Raw genomic sequence first — 24,584 nt, forward strand, 5'->3', positions numbered from 1 at the left:
GTAGAGCTTTTCTATAGGGTTATTGTCGATTTTCTGTAGAACAGCGGCAACTGCTGGACAAGAATAGATATAGGCAGGTGTTAGTTCAACTCCTGGACAGTTCTTGCAAATTTCATAGCTTCTAGTATCATTTGGCTGAATTTTCATACCTTTCAAATGCTTAGTCTGGTGATGATTGTGGCTATTTCTCTAATTTCATTAATTTCACTGATTTCATGCTTCTTTTTGGTAGTTTGTTTTAACAATCTTATTTTTGTGACAGAGTTAGCATCAGTGATAGTCGGTGTAGTTTTTGAGGTAAAGTATCTTGCTTGTTTGGCTAGTCTGTCTGCTTTCGCTTCAATATTTGCCGGCCTGGTTGGCCGAGTGGTTAGCGTGTCTGCTCTCCAGCCAAAAGGCTGCAGGTTCAAATCCTGCATTGGGTATGGATGTTTGCGATTTTCTGTGAAAATAGTGGTGGTAGTGGTGGTCGGCAGTAGATGGTGCTGGTGTAGATGATGAAGGTAGTTGTGGGTGAGTGGAATGGTGGAGACAGAGAGTTGTAGAGCAGGTGCCCTCTCTCGATGAGTCTTTGAACTCCCTGGAGATGTTATGTAATAAAGAAAAATAAAAAATAAATAAAAAAATTACATGGGCTGGTATTCATTACAGTGTACAGTTCTTATTTTTCAAATTTAAAGTTATTAGATGTTCATGAATGCCCTGTGTGAGTTTTGTTTTTCCATTTTTTAATGCTTCAAGTGCAGATTTTGAGTCACTGGAGTCACAGAAGGAATAACTATCTACGAAGTTCATTACTAGATTAGAGAGAGAAAAACTTTAGAGCTGCTTGTATAGTTGTTAATTCACAGGTGAAATCTGAAGCTATTTTGCCAGCTGTGGATTTGATTTGCATTTTTTTGCCTCCAGGTAGAGTTAGTAAAACTCTTGCTCCTCCTTGTTTGAGTGCTCCATCAGATAATCCATCAGTGTAGGTGATGACATGGTTTATATTATTTAAGTGATGTATAGTGTCAAATTCTTTTCTTTTATTTTCTTGCTGTGAATTCTTTTTTTAACAACGTTCTAGGAACTTAAGTTAATCATTGTGTTTTTTAGTTATATAATGGAAATGAATGGCTCTTTGCTTAATTTGATAGAAAGATGCTCTAAATTGATTTGTTTTCTAATTTCGTGACCATATTGTAAAGTAGATGATCTGTTTAGTCTAGATTTTCCTGTCCAGGCATCGAAAGTCCTAAGTGAGATGTGATCCTGTTGTTGGCTCCTGATTCTATTAGTGAATTTAATATGTGGAGAGTTTCCTTCTGTCTTCTAATATGCAAAATCAACACTCTTGTTGAGCTTTTAAATTATTTGTGGATGAGATTGCACCTATAATAATTTTTGCTGCTCTTGATTGTACTCTGTCAAGTTTTTCTTTTTGAGCTAGCAGAAGCTGGAGCCCAGATGGATGAGGCATATCCCATAGTGGGTCATATGAGTGCTGCATATATATAGTTTTGGGTGTCTTCAGTTTTGCACCCCACTTTGTTCCACAAAGCCTTTTGATGATATTAATCTTTTTAAGAGCTTTATTAGATATATTTGTAATATGAGTCGTAAATCTCAGTTCAGTATCTAGACTCAGGCCTAAGTATTTTGGTAATATATATTTTGATTTGGGGGCTGTAATTATGTCTTTTTTTTTCTATCAGTGGAAAAAATACTCAGTTTTGTTTTTTTCAGATTTGTCTGTGATTTAAGTTCCTTTGTCCATCTTTCTAAGTCTTCTAGTGATTTATTTAGAACTTTTCCCGATTGCAGAGGATTACTGCTTGTGTGCCAGATTGCTATATCATCTGCATAGCATGCTATTTTTGTATTATTTATTACATGAGGATGAATATTGTTCATATAGATGAGAAATAGGAGTGGGGTTAAAACAAAACCTCGTGAGACTCCAGCGAAAGTTCAATACATGTTGGAATAAATTCCATTGACTTTTATTTTTCTTCCTTTAATGAAATCTGAAATCCAAATGAATGCATTCCCCCCCTTATTCCAGTATCGTATGCATTTTTATTAACTGTTGTCTCCATACAAGGTTGAATGCAGCTGTAAGATCCAAGAAGATTGCTGTTGTCTTCTTTGGTGATTTTTCTTAAAAGCCGTCTATGATTGATTGGCGAAGATAAAATAACTGATCTTCTGTACTGTGATGAGACCTGTATGCAGTTTGGTAGAAGTTGATCTTGTTATTTTCTAAAAGCCAATGCATAAGTCTAGCATGTATTATTCTTTCATTCAGTTTACAGAGAGTACCAGTCAAAGCTATTGGTCTGTAGCTTTTACAGTCACTTGGGTTTTTGTTAGATTTTAGTAAGGGTATAATGACTGATGTTTTCCAGATCTTTGGCTGTTTATCTGTATTCCGGGAAGTGTCAAATATCTTCAAAATGCAATTTTTGGTGACTTCCCCATGTTTTTAATCTTATGTCCAAAGATAAGATCAATTTGACTAACTGCTGTTTCTAATTCTGTCATTGTTAGGTGCTGGGAAAATATGTCTTCAGAAGGATAGGTTCTGGATTGTATTAGCATTTTGCAATTTTCATGCACCTTTTGTTTTCTTTGTTGTATTGCAGTTTGCTTACTTTAGACTAATGTTTGGTTAGCATATTTGCTATCTGCTTGTTTGTTGCTGCTGTGTTAATTCCTGAGGAGGTTGTGTTTGAACAGTGATCAGTATCCGGGAGTGTTGTTTAATAATCTGATGATATTCCAGTGTTGTGAGTCTTTTCTTGGATTTAGTTTATTGCAGAATTCTTCAGAATTTTCTTGTTTGCAGTTTGAAATTTCATCTTCAATTTTTTGAGTTAATTCTATTAACTTCTTTGTTTTCTTCTTTATTATTTTGTTTTAACTGTTCATTGATAATATCTCTTTCAGCAATCATAGCATTGATATTATGATCTTTCTAAAATGGAACCCAATTATTTTTCCTGAGTCTCCTGGGAATTGAATTTTTTGCACGTCTCTGTATGTTGTTAGTTAATTCTAGTAGTTGTTGATCAATTTCTTTACTAGTGGATGTGCCAGTGCAATATGTTTCTAATAGTTGCATGTATTCAGGCCAATTTGCTTTTCTGAAGCTCCAAGATCTCTTTTTCTGTGGTTTTTGTCTAACTGCAAATTAATGATAGTGATAATAGGTCTATGATAACTGATAGCATTCTTTAGTATTTTTCACTGGGTAAGATTTGCAGTTTGATAGTCTATTGCTGTGATGTTTAATGCTGATTCTGTACCCATTTTTGGACAGATATATATTTTGTTTGTTGTTTATGATTTCAAGGTTTAGATCAGCAATTATGTCCTCTATTCGAGCTCCTTTCGAATCTAGTTTTGGGGAGCCCCAAGTTATGCTTTAGACATTTAGATCTCCTAAAAGGATCTTTGTATCTGATATTTTTTGACTTAGTTGTTTAAGTAATTCAGTGTTTATGTCTGTGTTATCTGGGTGACATGCACTGACTATTGTAATAATGCATTTTGGTAGAACTATTTTAATGCTTGAGCCTCTGTGTTACTATTTATATTGCTGTATGTAGTTGATATGATTTCTTTGTATTTAATGTGTTGGGTATGTAAGAGTATAGCTAGACCTCTCCCAGATCGATCTGCTGTCTTTCCTTAGTGTTGAGTAGCCTTTGATTTGAAGCTTCAGATTTTGGTTTAGTTTTGTTTCTTGTAGACATGCAATGTGGATGTCTACAAGAACATCTTATATTTTTGTATAAGATATTCTTAAGCTCTTCCATCTTGTTTTGTTAGATTTCCTGTTGCCATTGATGTTGAGCTGAAGTATGTCGAGACTCCTCGTAGCATATTTCTCATCGAGATCTCAGACTCCAGCTCTCGACAAGTCAGCCGCCCTGGACACAGTAGCATGTGTCCTTGTAGCATATTTCTTATCAAGATCCCAGACTGCAGTTCTCAACATGTTGGCTTCCTCGGATGTGGTAGTATGCTTCTGATCAAAGCAGATGCTCTTCATGGAAATTGGGTGTGTGCCAGCTCCCCATTATGTTGGAGGCTTAATGGATTTTTTACAACACTCAAAAAAGAATTAAATTAGAATTTAATACTTCCTATATTTCGTCCTAGTCACTAGGACATCTACGGGGATTACAAAAACACTTAATGTAACATGCACACACAAATCTTACAATACTAAGCCCAACCACGTGGGTGACACTAAAGTCCTATCTAGGTGGAGCGCCCTCTAAGGGCGGTAGTAGGTGGCCTGGAATGTAAGGTGGGACCTCTGGTGATGAGTGTTTCCCAATATTAATGTGTTGGGTATGTAAGAGTATAGCTAGACCTCTCCCAGATAGATCCGCTGTCTTTCCTTAGTGTTGAGTAGCCTTTGATTTGAAGCTTCAGATTTTGGTTTAGTTTTGTTTCTTGCAGACATGCAATGTGGATGTCTACAAGAACATCTTATATTTTTGCACCACTGGGAAACACTCATCACCAGAGGTCCCACCTTATATTCCAGGCCACCTACTACCACCCTTAGAGGGTGCTCCACCTAGATAGGACTTTAGTGTCACCCACATGGTTGGGCTTAGTATTGTAAGATTTGTGTGTGCATGTTACATTAAGTGTTTTTGTAATCCCCGTAGATGTCCTAGTGACTAGGACGAAATATAGGAAGTATCAAATTCTAATTTAATTATTTTTGAGTGTTGTAAAAAATCCATTAAGCCTCCACAACATGATGTCCTCACAGCACTTAAGCCTCTACACACGTGTTTAGCTCCCCATTAGCCAGCAATTTTCAGGGTTTTCTGCAGGCCTTCACGGCTACCGAATCAGCTCGAGGCCCTTGAAGTCCTCACTGTGCTTCACCCTGCAGAGCAATCCCCCTACTTCTTACTACTTCTGCCTTGCATGTGGGCTAATGTCTTGGATGTGGGATAGGGCTTCTGTAAGGCCCTTCCTTCAGTAATACTGATATATCCCATGATCAGATTTCTCTACTCGGATGTGGTAGTATGTTTCTGATCAAAGCGATACTCTTCATGGAAATTGGGTATGCATTAGCCAGCTATTTTCAGGGTTTTCTGCAGGCCTTCACGGCTACCGAATCAGCTCGAGGCCATTGAAGTCCTCACTGTGCTGCACCCTGCAGAGCAATCCCCTACTTCTTACCACTTGTGCCTTGGATGTGGGATAGGACTTCTGTAAGGCCCTTCCTTCAGTAATACTGATATATCCCATGATCAGATTTCTCTACTCAAACTGACCTGCACTTCATCTTTCCTGGCACAAGCACATTTCCACTATAGCTTCCGCAGCTGCCAAAAATTTAGTGTACTTTTTTGCACAAGATGCTACTTCACACCCTCACAGCTGCTTACTCTATACAAAACCCAAATTTCCCCAGCCATGGAATATTGCTCCTAAATTTGGGGTGGAGTACCAAAATCCTCTCTAAGATTGCTTGGTTCTATCCAGAAGGCAATCCAGTTAATTAATGATCACTCTCTCACAAACCCACTTCAATCTCTCTCTCTCACAGACGTATACAGTTCTGCCTTGTGCTTTCATAGATAGTGAAATACAGATACTTTCATGGACAGTGCTCTGCTGAATTGGCCACTATTATTCCTCCACTCTCCTCCAAAATCATTAAAACACAAGCCACTGCTAACCAACATCCTTTTACAGTGCATCTTAACATTCACCAAATAAACTTCACTGCCTCCTCTTTTATTCCATCTACTTCTGTCCTTTGGAACAGTCACCCCCCTACTCTACTTCTTCCAAAGATTACAACTCTCAACTGTTCATCAAGCAAAATGTGAACAGATTCCTGCTTTCTTCTATTCCTCCTGTCCACATGCGGCACTAATGTGCTATAGGTCATGTGGCCTTTTGTCTGTATATATATATATATGTATATATAAAAAAGTTAATCAATGGCCACCAGCACAGATTTGGCTGCTCATGATCCACAATAGAATCTTGAGCATCAGCGTCTACTCCTTATCTACATTGCCTAACTATGCTATGAGTGTTATGAAAAAGATCTGAAGAGACCACAGCTCTCTTCAAATGTCATCATCACTGTTTATGTCTATATTATTACTTTGTTGACTGATCCATACTCAGGTTGATAGTTTTTTTTTTTTTTTTTTAAGAATGGGTTTAATATGGGCTTGTTTCCATGGTATGGAAACAAGGAGTAGATGTTAGGTGAGTAGTATAATAAAGGGTAGGGATGAAGCATGGCAGATATTAATATCATTAATCATCTAATTCATCATTAATCACTCCTAGACCAACAGTGACCACCAGCACAGATTCTGCTGCACTTGACATTTCCAAGGGATAGGGTACAGCACAGAGGGCTACAAAGTAAACTGCAAAGGCCATTAGTATCTATGACAGCACCTATCATTCCTCTTACTCATTTGATGATCTAGATGTGTTATCTTCTCCAACCATTGTCCTAAGCATTGATCTCTATACTATCGTTCAGTGGGAGTGATGACAATTTAGTCTTCTTTAATGCTAAAACACGGTCCTGTCTTTTTTTTTTCTCACAAATGGATCTTTAGTTCACCTCCCTTGCCTTTGATAATACATAGCTCACCAGACAAGACTACATCTCTCTTCTTAGGTTGATATTTGCCTCTAGTATTTTCTGGCACAAACACATTCATAAGCTTATTCAGCTTCCAAAGATTTGATATCCTTTCATCTTTTATTCTTTCATTCTATATACATCGCAAATTTATCCAATCTTAGAATATTACACTCACATTTGGGACGGTGCACCAGAAACTTTCATACAAATTCATAATGTTATTGAAAAGAGGTAGACTGGAGAGTCAAAGATCCCTCTCTCTCTCATATAGTCTCACATCCTCACCCAGCCACTGTTCATGTGCATTCTGTTTATGCTTGCCTTTCCTACAGGTACTTTCATGGGTTATGTTCCACAGAAAGTGGCATCCATCGCTTACTTCATTTCTGCTAAGCCTACAAAACACGAGCAGTTGTCAAACAGCCATTTATGATTCAACTGCTAACTCCACCAGATCTACTTTCTCCCTACTCATCTTACCTTCCACCCTATCTCTGTTCTCTGGAAATTCCTTACTTGAAAGCATTACCCAAGGACTACAACCTCCAACAGTTCATAAAGAACATTAACAGATTCCTTTTTTCTCTTAAGTAATGCATTGCTCACACAGGTATCAATTTGGGATAGGATCTGAAACCTCTTATCTGTGGGAGTAATATATTATTATTATTATTATTATTACCCAAGATCCCATGGAGTCAAAGACTCATCTAGGAGATCTTTTTATCATACACACAGCTCATCATACCGTGCTTTAAACACACCCAAATTCTCTGAAGACACCACACTCTCAGGCAAAGCATTCCAATCATTCACAACTCTGCATGCAAAAAACCTGCTTCGCACTCTCCTGCTCACACCCTCTTTATACAGTTTCCAGGGATGACCTCTGGTTCTCCCTGATACTCCATATCAGTTTAGCACATATTCCTTTATGTGCAACATGAGAAAAACCACACATGATACAGAATTATACATAGTCAAGAGATACCTGATAATTGAATGCAGCTATATATCATACTAGAAAAGGGGATGACTTAGAGTTAACCACTGTAATAGAGAGGTATTATCCCAGATTGCCATATTAGTCATCAATCAGTTTGTGCAAATACACTGCAGTGAGAGCAAATGAGCTCAATGACAAACACCATTAAAAGAGAAATATGATGGTGAAAAGAAACCCAAGAAACAATCTAGCTGACCATATTGAGATAAAGAGATAGAATATGCTGAAATGGGTATGTGTGTGTGCGCCTTCTATTGTGCATCAATGGATTATCTTAACTAGGAGTACTAGTGCCCCCTTGGAGGTTTGTAGTAAAAACACTGCATACTGAACTTCAAGCCTCAATTTTCATGAAAGGATTACCAATACAATGCAAACATAATGCTTGAGTTTGAATGGTGGCATGGTGCAGAGGTATTACTGTAATTGGATGGTAAACTAATGAAAACTACGATATAGAGTGATGAACATATTAACCACTTGAAATCAGTCATGTTTGAATATGATGATTGCCAGGAGAAGATTCTTTACTATAATGTATCATCACATCTGTTTAGCATGAGGGCAATAGTGTGGAGATGCTTCTCCTGATTTAAACTGGGACATAGTGCCTAGAAACATTAACACAGATCATTATGTTGACATTCTGGACAATTATATGTTATATGTTGCAGTGTTAAGGAAATGACGTAGCTGAGTGTCAACCTTAACAACGTTAATACTCAGCTAGGTCAGTTATAATAAATTTAGTTTAATCCTTTATCCAAGTGTGAGCAAACAAAGTTTGTGCCTGAAAGTATCTTCAGGTGCAACACTCCTATCTCATAGGAGTGTTGATAGCTTGCTCCACCTTTGCAACGAGTTGCCCTGGTGTTGTACCACCTTACCCCAGTCCTGAAGATACTTTCGGGCGCAAACTTTGTTTGCTCACACTTGGATAAAGGATTAAACTAAATTTATTATACTCTAACCAAGTGAAAAATAAACTTTCAACACCTTTTAGGTCAGTTATGTTTCAAGGGCTATGGTAATGACATAAGAGATGGTAGTGCAAAGATTAGACTTAGCAATACATAATGCCAATCTGAATCTTATAGAGCAGTCTCCCATGGTCATTCCACAGACTGCTAAGAGGTATGTAACCCACTCATTCCAATGGCCTCTCGTTCACTTTGTTTAAACAAAACATTCTGAATCAAGTAAAAATTACCATGCACATTTCATTACTATATTTTGATTTTCAGAATGAAGTACAGCACTGCAACTTTCATTACTTCCTTGATTCAAGTTTCATCAGTTTTAGTTGCTTTTCAGTTTTAGATAATGGCCGGGCAACTGGCGATGATCTAACCCCTCTCCAACCCCTCAGAGAAGTGCACATATGGGACGAATATTTACATTATTCTTTGAAGTCAACACCGACATGAGTAATTTTACAATTGGAACTGACTACCATTCTGGTGAAAGAACAAGCGACCAAAATAGCTGTGTCCATTTATCAACATTTAGTGGAAAATAGTCTATCTATGAACTGTAATTGTGGCCAAAATGAGCCAATGATATATTGGGGTTTAGACAATAAATGTGTTTGTGAAATGCTCAAGTATCTATATAATTTTTGTGATATAGTATAAATTAAACCAGACAGGTTGGCTGAGTGAATAGCAACTTTACACTTCAACCAAAAGGCTGTAGGTTTGAATCCCATTGTGGCATGGGTGTGTGTATGTGTGTGTTGTGAAAAATGTTTGATTTCCAGAGCAAGGTAACCAGATTATGTAATTCTCAGCACATCTACAGTACTAAATGCACGTGAGAGGTTTACAGCCTTTTATAGGTGGAATTCACATAAAAAAAAACAAATAATTATCACAAAAAAAATTACAAATGGTAACATCATGTCAGTATATTAGTTTAAATTCAGAGCATTTGTTTTAAAACTGAATAAGATATTTCATGTCAAAATGTTGAATTATTCAGGATTACTGAGTTGGTTTATTCAAAATGTAAGAACTTATTTTGCTGCTGTTTTTGTTAAATTTCTTGCTACAAAAAGCAAAAATGATTCTAACCTCATTTTAAATTTCAAACCTCCTTTCAAAATTTATTATTGCTATTATGTAACATCTCTAGAGAGTTCAAAGACTCATCGAGGGAGGGCACCCTACTCTACAACTCTCCACCAACCGCAACTACACCAACAATCACAAACACTGATGCCCATGGCAGGATTTGAGCCCGCTGCCTTTTGGCTGGAGAGCGGACACACTAACCACTCGGTCACCAGGCCGGCATTTGGTCAATATACACTGCTTCTAAGGAGAATCTAATCTGAGAGTTTGAATAAATAAAAGAATTTCTCTGAGGTATACAAAGATATTCTCTTAACTAAGGAAACGTTTTGTCTCCCTCTACCAATTGGGTGTCTTTTAAATACAATCCATAAATATTCAACTCTACTAATCTATTTCTCATTTCTTTACAACCTTTGAAATAATTTTCTAACTCTTTTGTTTGGGAAGTTTTTGAAAAGAAAGGGTGTTACTCATCATTTGGTGCAGAAATTTATATCTAACACAAAATATACAAAATACCTTAACAAAGTATTTTTCAAATTGTGCAACGAGAAAATTACAGCACATATAAATACATCCAATGTATTGCTACACTCTATGAAAATGTGAATTCAGCATATAATGGTTGTGAATATGTAAGAACCTCACAGACAGCAAACAAAGGTGGCAGACAATTTACTTAATACTTGGTTAAGAACAGCTGGTTTTATGGTGATAAATATAGCTTACTGTTCATAACATTACAATCAAAAAAGGGAGAGATTCATATCTTCAACATTCCTGTATTGCTTACTAATAAACAACTTGAAATAGGAATGCTAAAAATATGGATCTCAAGCACTCAGCAGGATGAAAATATGGCAACTCAATTTTAAAGAGTGAAATAATCAAAAAACTTACATAAAGGAAAGCTTAAATGATCTTCCATATTTTCCAACCATACAACTAAAACTTTTGCGTCGCAGCTCACAACAGCACCCTGTTGACGACCAAACTTCCTGCCAGAGCTTCGACCTTGTCCTTGACTTAAATCTTCAGCAGAATCCAAACTAAGAGACATAGATCGAGGAACTGATATATCTGAATGCACAGAAGTACGTGATGATGAGGAATCCAAAGGATTATTTAATGGTTTTTTATCAATCTCTTTTGGTGGTGTTTCAAGTCTAACTAGAAAGAATAAAAAATGCCAAAAAGCAATAAAACTTTGCCACGCAATAAATAAGTTATTTTAGAAATTCATTTGTAAATGGGTAAAATAAAATCAAATAAGATTCATTTCTTTGGCCAAAATTTTCAAGAATAAAGACTCTTGAAAACTAAAATGCAGTTATGTTAAGGATGAGTGTTAATCCACTTCAAAGTGGTGTCTTGCACATACATACTTGAAGCATGTTTAAAGTTTATTTTTCACTTGGTTAGAGTGAAATTATACTTGAAGCATATTCTTACTATCATTAGAAACACCTTTCAAATATTGTTCTTGGTAATGCAAAAAACTACTCATGGTATTTTGCTTAATTGTATCAACATTCAATCAATTGTCTTTCAACATTTAAAGAATGATTAACTTTTTGTTAATAAAGTAAAAGCAAGGCATTAATGAGTAAAGGGAGTGTTGCATTACTAGTATTTGGCCACCATTTACAGGATAAGTGGCTGAGTGTGCATGACAACTGACATTTGACAATGTTCCACTCAGACATATCCAGCATACTGTAATGCTGGTAATTATGCATTTATTATTACTATTATTAAGCGAGACATCAAGAGAGTCACAGACGCATCGAAGTAGACGGCATACGAGGGTGGTCTGAAAAGTTCTCGGCCTAACAATGAAAAAACGAATTTATAATTTCAAAATTATTTATATTTTTTAACATAATCTCCCTTAAGACTAATACATTTATTCTAGCAATGCTCCAGCACCATTATCCCGTCCCCCATAGTGGTTCTCAGTAAGATCTGCAAAATACCCCTCTACAGCTGCAATCACCTCTTGATTCGAAGAAAAAGCTGACCAGCAAGGAGGAATTTTAGTTTTGAGAAGAGACAGACAGAAGTCAGAGGGAACCAAATCTGGGGAATAAAGTGGATTCATAGTGCATATCCCTTAATTTTCTCATTGCTAAAACACCTTTGTGGGCAGGCGCATTATCCTTATGAAAGATGAATTTTTACTTTTGCAAATCGGGTCTTTTCTCACAATTTTTTTTTGGCTAGTCTGGTTAAAAGATCGGAATAATATTCCCCAGTTATTGTTTTACCCTTTTCAAGATAATTAATAAATAAAATGGCTTTAGCATCCCAAAATACCGATGCCATGACCTTTCCTACTGATGGAACCAACTTTGTCTTCTTTGGCGCTGAAACTGGCTTCTGTCTACTGTTTTGATTGCTGTTTGGATTCTGGTGTGCAATGGTGAATCCAAGTCTCATCCATAGTAATAAATCGACACACAAAATCAGTTTTATTCTTGTTAAAACACTCCAAGCACTGTTCAGAGATTTTCATGCAAGTGCATTTTTGATCTGCTGTAAGCTTTTTCATTTCGCAATTCTTCATGCAAATATATCCTACATGTTCTTTTGAAATGCCTATAGTCTCAGAAATTTAATGCACTTTGACTCGTCGGCCATCCAATACCATATCGTGCACTTGATCAATGATTTGTGGTGTTGTTACACTTTTTGGACGTCCTTCAGGTGGATCATCTTCAAGGCTGGTATGGCAATGTTTAAACTTGGCAGTCCATTTCTTAATTGTTGAAAACGAAGGAGAATAGTGCCCATAAACTTTCATGAACTTCGAATGAATTTCTTTTGGCATTAAACCTTCTTTTACAAAGAATTTTATAACTGCACGATACTCAATTTTATCCATTTCAAGGGATACAGACAACACTTTTGCTTCAGACAGCTGTATAAAACAAACTACTTCATAGAATGACTAGCAATTTCACATGGATGCTTATGACAGATGTACCAACTTAGAAGAAAAAAATCTTGCTGATAGGGTTGCCATCTATGGTCGAGGCCGAGAACTTTCCAGACCACCCTCATATTACCCGCACCAGATATCATAGTTGTTCTTAACTCATTCAAACTACCTACACTCACTCCTTCTTAACTTCCAAGGATGCCAATCCTCCATGAATGAAAAATTTCATCTACTGATATTTGTATGACCCCTGCAGAAGTTTATAAGTCTCAATTATGTCAACCCTCTTTCTCCTGTTTTCTAGTGTCTGCAATCTACAAATTCTTAATCTGTCTTCATAATCTGTTTTCCACAATCCTGATATTATTTTTAACACTCTTCTTTGTATTCTCTCCACTGTATCAAAATCACCACAGAAACCAGAGAGCAGATATGCACACAATAGTCCAAGTGAGGTCTTATCAAGGCCTTGTGAAGAGGCAAAATAACATCCTTATAAGTCAAAGTCTGTTTCAGCATTGCAGCTATCTTTGGAGTTGTATTTGCAATCTTTCCTACATGGCCCTTGAACTTCAACTTCCTATCTACTAAAACCACAAAATCCTAGCCTGATCAGCTTCCTATTACATAATCCCACCAATATAATTGGACAATGAATATCTAAAATGTATGACTATGTGCAGCCATTTTCACATGTCCACAATTCCAGCCTATTCAAATCATTCTGCAATACTGTATGTTGCATGTCAAATCCTTCCCAATATATTAATATATAGATTGAATAACAATGGACCAAGGAATGACCCTTGTGGCACGCCACTGGTTACCGTAAACCTTGCAGATCACATCCTCCATGTACCATTTTTGATATGTCAGTCAGCTATTCTCAAATCTACGCTAATATTTTATAATCCAATCCCATATTATCTAATTTATGCAACAGTCTTCCATGCTGTACTGTCAAAAAAGCCTTAGCAAAATCCAAAAGTATCATGGTGTATCCATACCCTTGTCTAACTCAACACTCACATTTTATAGCATTATTATAAAATGTGAGCAAGCTGTTCAAATGTGACCTTCCCTTAGGAAACCCATGCTGTTCATTGCAAGGTATATTTTTCTGTCAACCCATTTCTGTAAGCAAGCCCTAACCAACTTTTCCAAAATCTTCACTACCACTCCAGAGGTTCTGATAAGATGATAGTTTGATGCATCAATCTTTGCACCATTCTTGTGAAATGGGATTGCCATATATTCTTCCCACTCCTGTGGAATCTTCTCTGTTCTGGGACTCCATAGCCTGGTCAAAGGAATAGCCACTTCAGCTGAACACTCTTTTAGCATCTGTGCTGATATCCTATCAGTTCCAATAGATTATTATTAATAATAATCTACTGCTGAATTCTTGTTCAGTTTGTGCAACAGCTCTAGTACCTTCTCCTCATACACACCTGAGTTTCTTCATCCAGTGAAGAGTAGTAGTGAGCTCAATGTTGCATACTCTTGATATGTTGATAGCTTTAAGTAAAATGTTAGCTGAACAATCTCTTGCATCTGTCAACCACCACACACCATCTACATTCAGTAGAGTTATTTTTTATTTTATTTTATTTATTATTATTATTATTTTTTTACTTGCAGCATAACTATAGAATTCTTTTGAGTTGTCTTTAGCTCCTGCAGAGCCAGTTTCTTTTTATACTCACACTTAGACTCAGAAATGAAATGAATGAACTTTTCATTCATTTAAAATGAACTGAATTTTAAATGAATTACTCACATACTGTCAAATAAGAAAGATGCAAAGAAATAGGAAATGAAGAAAAATCAAGATGACAGACCGAAAGCAGATTTAGTGAATTGAAATTTTAAACTTTTTTTTTCTTTTTTTCTTCTCAACAAGCAATTTTCAGGGGATTGAGGAGAAAGAAAAACTTATCAATACTGGGAAAACTACAACCAGTGGTACGCGTACCCTAGAGGTACACGAAAAATAATCAGTAATCGCAGAAAAACAAGTAAACTATTTTACATTAAGATAGGCACTGAACAAAAGTGTCAGTATTTAGAAACAGTTATTTTAAAAACAAGGGATACAATTTATAGAAATGAGTTTAAAAGGGGGTACGCAGTGGAAAAAAGTTGGGAACCACTGATCTAAACTATGTCAATTTTCAACTATAATAAACCATACAATTAAATGGACAAAATGCAAAACAGATTGAAGTAACACTACACATAAAGTGCAAATGAAGTAATTCAACTTGTTCACTGCACTGCTTTAAAAATTATGTGTTCCACATGTTTTTACAAAGAGTATACTTAAGTTGGTAGGAAAAATAAGTTAAACAAGTGTTTATTATTATTAACTGAATTAATTAATTAATATTATTATTATTATTAATAATATCATCAAGAGACCTCCATTGAGTCAAGAGACTCATAACGGGAGGTCCCACTCACACACACACACACAGCTCATCATACCCAACTTAAATGCATTCCAAACACCCACCACTCTCCATGCAAAAAAAATCTACTCCTCACCCCCTTGCTAACACCAACTTATACAGCTTCAAGGGTGGCCTCTTGTTCTCCCCATCTCCAGATAGAATTTCATGCTAATCTAATAATTACCCCTTACCAACATGTATGTCTAGATCGTGTCTCCCCTCTCCTCCTATCCACTAGGCTTGCATTGAAGTTTAGCAGTGTGGTATTTACATAGTAACAAAATTACAACAAGGCAACACAAGGCTACAGAAATACATGATTGGTCAGAAATTAACCTAATGAATAATATACACATTAGTACTCAACTCCTGCATATATACATCACAGAACATTACATACTTTGTAATATATTAAAGACGGCCTGTGACTAGTGGTGTGCCGCAGAGTTCTGTTCTTGGACCACTGCTGTTTAATCTGTTCATTAACGATATAGGGAAGGATCTAAGTGGAACAATTCATTTGTTCGCTGATGATGCAAACTTGGGTAGGGCAATAGTGAATGCAGAAGATGTCAAAGTCTTGCAGGATGACTTAGATAGACTGGAGTTCTGGGCTAAGGAGAATGGATGTCAATTTAATGTGACAAAATGTAAGGTTATGCATTTTGGGGTGAAAAGATTAGCAGCAGTATACCACATTGGTGGAACTGTACTCCAAGAGATTGATGAGGCCAGGGACTTGGGAGTGTTGGTGGATAGGGAGATGAAGTTTAGGGGGCACACTGCAAAAGTAGCTAAATCAGCTCATTAACTCACTTGGTTGTTGAAAAACACCTTGACGAGCAGAGACAAGCAAGTTATTGTACCTCTGTACCGAGCCTTGATAAGACCTCATCTCGACTACTGTGCCCAGATTTGGTCACCTCGGTTCCTTCTTGATGGGGAGGAGGTGGAGAGGATCCAGAGGCGAGTGACTAAGATGATAACAGGTCTATGGAATGAACCATATGAGAACAGGTTGAAGATTTGTGGGTTGCAGAAACTAGTTGATAGGCGGAGGAGGGGAGATATGATCGAGACATTTAAATTGCTAAAGGGATTCTATAGGATTAATTCAGAGGATATTTTTGAGATCAGGACTGGTGGTGGAAGAACTAGAGAACACCTATGGAAGCTGGGCAAGAGTGTGATTAGCAGGGGTGTTAGAGCTGGGTTCTTTACTTTTAGAGTGGTAAATGAGTGGAATAAGCTGCCAGAGTCTGCTGTGGGTGCTATGACGGTGAACGAGTTCAAGACAAGGTATGATAGATACTGTGAGAATGTAATCACATAGTTGTGTGGACATGATGTTTAGGGCCTCCCGCGATGAGTCTAAGGACTCCTGGAGTTGCCCGAAATAATAATAATAATAATAATAATATACGTATAAACGTTAAGTGAAGCAATACAGTATTTACATATAAACAAAATTACAGTCAAATGTGTTTGTATAAATTAATTCTTTGTAAAAAATTAAAAACGTTGTGCAATCTGCCCAGTCTGTCAACATCTGCCTGAATGAATATGGTCTGGCCGGGTAGGCAAAAATTTCATTCCTCTTTCGTGCAAAGTGCTGCCACTCTACCAGTATATGATAAATAGTGAGATGTGAATTGCATTTTTCACACATGGGAGGGTCATTAGCTCTCAGTAAACAAGAATGTGTAAGATGACTGTGACCTATGCAGAGCCTAGTGAGAATAACTTCCTTTCTTCTCTTTATTCGTTGATCACAATGCCAATGCTTGATTTCGGGTTTAATGCCATATAATTTGTTTGTTAATGCTTCCTGCCATGATGATGACTGCCATTGGGCAATTAGCTTTGATCATATAAAAACTGTCTGTAGTCTGTATATGGTATTGTCAAACAGTACGTGGAGAAAGTTTGAGCTGATTTAGCAGCTGCATCTGCAGCCTCATTTCCTTTAATTCCAATGTGGCTGGGAATCCAGCAGAACTGAACATCAAAATTAAGGATTTTCATTTTGTAAAATAGGTGTAACACCTCATAAAGTGCTGGATGTGGATTATGCATAGAAGAGGAGATAGCCTGTAAAGAGTTCAATGAGTCTGTATAAATTACACACTTTTGGTAGCAGTTTTCTTTTATATGAATGAGCGCAAGCTGAATAGCATGTAACTCTGCTGTATAATTACTGCAGTCAAGTGAGATTTGGTTGGAGATAATAATATCAGGAAACACAGCAGCACAGCCAACAGAGGTATTAGTTCTTGAACCATCAGTATAGATAGGCAAGAAATCAAAGTGTGCTGCTCTGTGTGCATTAAACATTTGGAGGTAGACAGATGATGGAGTATGAGATTTCTGTCGCTGACAAAGTGAGAGGTTGTAGGATGTGCAAACCTGCCATGGAGGAATGCTGTTATGTTTAGTGTAGGTAATGTTGTCAGCATTTATACCAAGAGCTTGCATAGTCTCTTTAATACGCATACCAAAAGGACGTATGGCAGTTTGAAGTGTGTGGTATTGAGCTTCCCAGTGCAGAGAAAAGAGACTAGTCCATGTAGGATGATCTGGGAGAGACTATATCTTTAGGGCATAATTAAGAGACAACTGTTTCTGTCGAAGTGATAGAGCTGGTTCATTTGCTTCAACATAAAGACTCTGAGCGGGTGATGTGCAAAAGGCACCAGCAGCTGTCTGTATACCCTGATGATGGATGGAATCCAACCATTACAGGTCACTCTGCATTTTACAACCACAGACTTGAGACTTATAATCCAGCTTTGAACATATAAGTGCACAATAAGGATGGAGCAATGAAGATCGATCAGCACCCACTCAGTAGAGGATAGAGTGCGAAGAAGGTTCAATGCTCTCTTGCACTTTTCTCTTAGTTGATGAATGTGTGTTAGAAATGCAAGTTTACTGTCAAAAATTAGTCCCAAGAATTTGGCTTCTATAGCTACTGGAATAATAATGCGTCCAATTCTTAATTCAGGATCTCGGTGAAGAGTACATTAACCTAAACCCATTACTAAGAGCCCACAGAGAAACAATCAATTGCTTGCTGAAGTTGTCTTTCAATTACTCTCATGTTACAGGAGTGGCAGTAAATTGTGAAGTCATCATCATATAGAGCATTGTCTACAGCGGGAGGAAGCTGTTCGGTGATTGAGTTAATTTTAACAGCGAAAAAGTGTCACACTTAAGACACACCCTGTTCTTGATGATATGATAGAGATAAAATATTTCCCACTCTGACACGGAAAATTCACCTGGAAAGAAAGTTTTTAATAAATACAGGAAGGTGTCCTTTATGACCCAGGTTATAGCAGTCTTTTAATATGCTATTTCTCCAGGCTGTGCCATGAGCTTTTTCCATGTCACAAAAAAAACTGAAACACGGTGTTCTTGCTTCAGAAATGCATCTTTTATGCAAGTTTCTAAACAAACTAAATGGTCTCTAAAGTTGAGCGATGTCTACGGAACCCACATTGTATATTAGAGAGAAGATTGTTACTTTCTAAATACCACAGAAGTCTGGCGGCACTAACCATTTTCTCTAGTATCTTACAAAGATAGCTGGTCAGAGCAATGGGTCGATAATTATTTACTTGTATTGGATCTTTTCCTGGTTTTAGGATAGCAATGACAATTGACTTATGCCAAGAATTTAGAAACTCTTCCTCTGCAAGTATTCTATTGTATAGTAAGAGCAGGAGATCCATAGATGATGATGGTAGATGTTTTATCATTTTATAATGGATGTCATCAGGCTCTACTGCACTAGGATGAGATAGTAGGAGAGCTCTTTTTTGTTCCTCCTTAACAAATGGCTGATTGTATGGCTCAAGAACATGGGTAGAAAAATTTAGTCTTTGTTTCTCTTGCTGTTCTTCCAGAATTAAAAATTCAGGAGGATATGAAGCAGTTGCTGAGATTCTGGCAAAATTTTTCCAGAGTGTCTGGAGCTGTCTCTGGAGGTCATGTGATTGATGTGCTCAACAGAGAAGTATTTGTGATCATAAGGTGTAGGTATGGTGAAATTATCAGATGGTGGAACAGACATACAAGTTTGAGTTGCTACTGTCACTTTCTTAATTGTTACCTTCTCAGCATAAGTGGATCTTGGTGCAGGTGTGATAATGACTAGCTGTCTTTTTGCATCCTAGTATGTTATGTTTTGCTCTGTTTTCATTCTTTGTATTTCTTTTTCATCTTTCCACTTCTGACATGCACGAGAGTAAGCTGGATTATCTCCCTGACAGTTGACACATTTAGCTTTTTTTGCACAGCAAGATTTATTATCATGCTCTTTATTACCACATTGAGCGCAGGTAGTAGAACCACGACAAGCAGTTTGGGCATGTCCATATCTTTGACATTTAAAGCATCTCAGTGAGTTAGGGATGTACATTCTAACAGGACAGCTGAGATATCTTGCTTTTACAGATGTTGGAGGCTTAGGTGTATCAAAAGTAAGGATGATGTTCTCGGCTGGACCTAGGCGACCATCCCTACGTATCAGGATGTGCCTCACACCTGTCACTCCTTGATCTTTAAGTTCTGAACATATCTCCTCATCAGGAACATTTTTTGCTGACACAATGTTTCCACAAGGACATCACCAGAACGCAATTTCTTAACAGTTTTGGGAGGTCCTGCCAGTCCTTCTAAACCTTTTTGCATAAAGAAGGATGACATTTTCCCTATTGTTTTTTCGCCTGTAGCATGAGTGATTAAAAATGTTGGTACATTTATGTTAGCATCATATGTCTTTTGTTTCTTACTTCTGTTTCCATATGCTGTACTCGGTTGGGACTTTGTTAGGGGCCCCCCCCTGAAACATTTGAGGATGAAGGATTCATGCTCAAGAAGATTTTGGTTTGGCACCAGAGCTTCCCACCCACCATGGAGCCACACATGGACGCCCACTGCCTGGCAAGCAATGACTGCGCTCAGGAGTGGAACGCCAGGGCTTCCCCGGATGCTATACTAGCACTACAGCAAGCCTAGGATCCCGACCCCCCAGACCATGGGGTGAGAGACTTATTGCAACACTGTTGACCCTTGTAGGCAAGCCCACTAGCTGATTGATCATGGCTGGGCCATCCAGGACCGCCCATCATGCAGAAGCAGGGGCCAAAGTAGTGCAAGACTATCAGGATGTCCCCTTTCCAGATGTCCATGGGTTGCACCGCACTGCACGGCAAAACACGACAGCAGGGCGTTGGATCCCAGTGATGGTAGTCTGGAAAAAAAGGATAGTGAAGATTCTTCACTCTACTTCAGGAGAAGTAGAGTGAAGAATATGGGAAGAAAAGCAAAGAAAAAGAGGAAGAATGAAAAGGGCCAGTACCATCACTGGGAGGTCCCCTCCACCACGAACAGGTGCCCCCACATGGAGGGGGGAAATTTGGATTTAACTGACTAAATTGTATTTTCTACTGTTTTACACCACAAATACAACATGATGAGATAAAGGATTAAATAAGAACATAATTTCTTGGCAAGTATAATATAATAGTCTTGGACATTATACCATCCAATCTGGGTGCTTTCAAATTCCTTTGGATTTTTAGTGCACTTGCAAATTCTAAAGTAAAAGTTTTGCTTTAGGCTCCCAAACTGATTAAGGCTCATAAGTTAATCAGTGACTACTGGTATGGATTTTGTCACAGCAGATCTCTTAGCCTATATCACCCACCAGGATATGCACCGTGGAAAGGTTGGGAGAAACATATGCTGGTGCTCTTGATATTTCCTTTACACTTGATGCCAGACAATCATATCTGGCATCAGGGCTTGCTCAGTATACAGTCATCTTTCAGTCTACCTTGTATAATTGGGTATTCAACTTTCTCTCTGGTTATTGACTGGATATCATGGCGAATGGCTTCCTCTCCTCAAGCAGGGCCCTGCTTAGTACTTATCCCCTCTTTCTCCTATATATTATAATGAAAAATAATCCTATCTACAGTTTAGCTGATGATAGTATATTCCATTCTTCTACTTAGTTGACAAATCCTGCAGTGCACAAATATCTTAATCTTCACAATCTTCTACAACCAGTGCCTTAAACAGTGATTTCCATGCCATTCTTCAATTAGGATGAGGATAACCTAGTCACCTTCAATGCTACCAAAACACAATCTTGTTCTTTTTTTGTGAGAAGATTCTCAAACTCTCCTTTCCTCCATACATAGAATGCTGTTTACATGTTTGAGGTGATGCTCCAAAAACCTCTCTAAAAATTCTAGATGCTCTCCAGAGGATAATGATTCAGCTAATAGATAATCCCTTTCTCAATGACTCCAACCACTATCTCATACCTGATCTGTTTTAATGTTTTTTCTAGGGGTAATTCCATTGACAATGCTCACGACTGGCATCCATCATTCCTCTCCTTGCCAATGAACATATATATGAACAGTAGCTGTCCAACATCTCTTTACTATTGAACAGCTGCTCATAATACCTCAAGATAAATCCTCTAAAAGTGATCCTCAGTAATACAATTACTGTTTCTGCCACCTTTTTATCATCAGCATCCATTAAAGTTATCCTGCTAAAATTCTTTCTTTTATTCACTATGTAGCAAAAGAATTTGGAAATTTCTTTTGACCAGCTCATAGTCCAATTTTGCTTACTTTGCCATGTTGGTCGCTCTTCTTGCATCAGCACTCTACAGTTTGTGCACTTACCAAATGCTTTTCTTTTTATGTATATATGTCCCCCCCCCCCCCCAAGATCATGCTTAATGATGCAACTCATCCATTTAACTCTCATCAGATTTATCATCTGCTAAGTTCATAGTCTAATGCTACTTCCCTTCAATACCCCTTTACCTTTCAGGCACTGCTAACACCCTTTCCTTGCAGTTTCATATGCTATGGCACTGCTCCAAGACGTCTCCTAAGTATGTCATAATCCTGCATATCTGCAACCCTGTAATTCCATATGTATATCCTTTCTTAACTGAAAATTCCAAATATGCAGCCACTTCCCAGGTTAAGACTGCAAGATAACTCTTCCAGTCAGAGCCAACTTTAGTTATAGACAATCCTGTGAAGCTACCATCAGATCCAATGCTTTCAACACTCCCAATTCCCTCCATCACATACTATTTTAGGTAATTATCTCTTAGCAGCTACATAAATTCCATTTCCTTCTGTTCATGTGTTCTTTCCATCTCCCAGTCTATGTCTCCTATATCTGAAGTCAATCTGCACTCATTGACTGAGCTAATATACATTGAAAACAAGCATAAACATGTTTCCTTTGCACTCCTGGCTTATGACAGTAGGTTATATATTTTGCCCTTTTGGCTTCTATCTTACACCAGACAGCTTCAAAAATGTGCTGACTTCCATGTACCTTTCTTCTGAACTGCCTATCCTTGCTGCTTGTAATTCTTCTACTATCATCAGCAGTATGACTCACTTATCCTGTTCTGTCTATCAGCTATGCAAATACAATACAATACCCATTACACTGTTTGCCTATAACTACATCATCCTCTGTTAACCAAGTCTCATTAATGCCAATAACTTTTGGTCAACTAGAACTAATGCCAAAAATTCTTAATTCTTGACCCTTATGACAAATAGTATATATGACTTGAAATTTCCTCCCCTTTCACCCACAACAATCTTGCATGGATGACATTCATTGTTGCATTCATACATATAATATTATGAGAGGAGGAGAGTGCATAGCCAGTCAGAGATATGAAAACTATACAATGGGACTGTGAGTATAAGATACCAAAATTGGTGTGAGATAATGGCCAGAGGAAGACAGAATAAGGGATTATGAAAAGAAAAGGGAGAAAGCTACTGTGCTAATACACCAATACAAGGAGTATTAAAAATATACAGAGTTTGTGGCCTTGATACAGTTAGTCAGTCCACAATCAACAGTGTCAGCGAGACATGATTAACAGAGAATAACGTACTCACAGGAATAGATTGTAATTGTGTGATACAGCAGTTTTCAAAAAGACAGTCTCATCTGTCTAAAATGTTCAGATAGATGAGACTGGTAAGTGACAGGAGGGTTATAATATAATGGGTGACTTTAACTATTGAAGCAGGAAGCATTGTGAGAGTAAGGAAATCAAATTCCTTGAGCGACTTAGACACCATCTAGTTGAAGCAACACATGGGACTCAATTGCTAGATTTAATAACATCAACTCATACAGTGATAAAAGAAAATATCACTACGATGTCACACCAATTGGGCAGAGTAATCATCTAGTTTTGATGTTGGGAGTGGCTAGGCAAGAATGCTTCATGGAACAAGAGAAGCATGTAGAACTACAGAGCAGGGGATTACGAAAAATTAAGGAAACAGACTGGTTATGTGCAGTGGCTTGATCAGTTGAAGGGGAGAGAAATCAGCAGTACTTGGTCTAGAATCAATTATTTATGGCAATGTCAAATTGTTTTCCTAAGGTTCAGAGGATAAATAAAAAAAAAAGGAGTAAAATGGATCAATCATGTAATTATGAATGAGATTCTGAGAAAGAGGACAATGTGGAAGAGATATAAAGAACACAGTATCCCTCAGTAGCCACATAATGAGTATAAGGCACAGGCTAGGAATATGATGAGTGTAGTTGGGAAAGAGAAACTGGTATAGGAAAGGAGGTTGGCTGAGGCAGTAAAGCAAAACCCTACAAAACTCTACAGTTATGTTGTTAGTAGAAGAAAGGATGATTATGAAAGACTGACTTCAGTTTGCTGGAGATGGAATATGAATTGTATCTGCTGAAGATATAGTGGAAATATTTAATGAGTATATCATGTAAGGGGGAAGGGTTTAAGAGTAGTGCTGAATAGCAATAGGAAGGAGGACAGAAGACAGACAGTTCAAAAATGGGAAGTGATTAGACCATTAAATAACTTGATATTAATAAGGCTGTGGGACTGGACAAATTATTAGAGGAATGTGTGAAAGATCTGGCAGTGCCCTTGATTTGGTTATTCAAAAACTAAGTCAAGAGCACTGGAACAATCCCAGAAGAATGGAAAGAAGGGAAAAATTGTGCAACACATAAATGGCACTGTTTTTATTCCCCCCCCCCTTCTAATTGGAATTCTCCCTTATAAGGGAGAATTCCAGTTCATTCACACATTCCTGTAATATTTCATCCAATCCCACAGCTTATTAACATCAACATTATTTAATGTTCTAAACACTTCCTAATTTTGAACTGGAATTCTCCCTTATAAGAGAGAATTCTTATAAGGGAAAATTCCAGTCAGTAGCATCTAACTGTGGGTCAGCATCAGGGCTGCCCCTAGGAATTTTGCCACCCCTTCTCCCTTATTTTTCGTATAGTTTATGCCAATTTTCCATCCCCCATAAAACTTGCTGCCCCTGCAAATGCATGTCTTGCACGGTCGGTAGAGCTGGCCCTGATCAGCATATATATATATCAAGTGTAGCGGTAAAGA

General features: G+C 37.6%; 1 protein-coding gene across 1 annotated transcript in view; it reads right to left on the reverse strand.

The window, feature by feature from the left end:
* The window catches only part of LOC150101697 (ral GTPase-activating protein subunit beta), a 778,187-nt gene that overhangs the window by 43,655 nt on the left and 709,948 nt on the right, over positions 1-24,584 (reverse strand). The window contains 1 exon segment of the mRNA XM_090400967.1: positions 10,622-10,891. Coding sequence (XP_090257093.1) covers positions 10,622-10,891 — 270 coding nt within the window.

Source organism: Typopeltis vanoorti, chromosome 11 (assembly GCF_054136105.1).
Source record: "Typopeltis vanoorti isolate ZY-2024b chromosome 11, IOZ_Tvanoo_1.0, whole genome shotgun sequence".
NCBI lineage: Eukaryota > Metazoa > Arthropoda > Arachnida > Uropygi > Thelyphonidae > Typopeltis > Typopeltis vanoorti.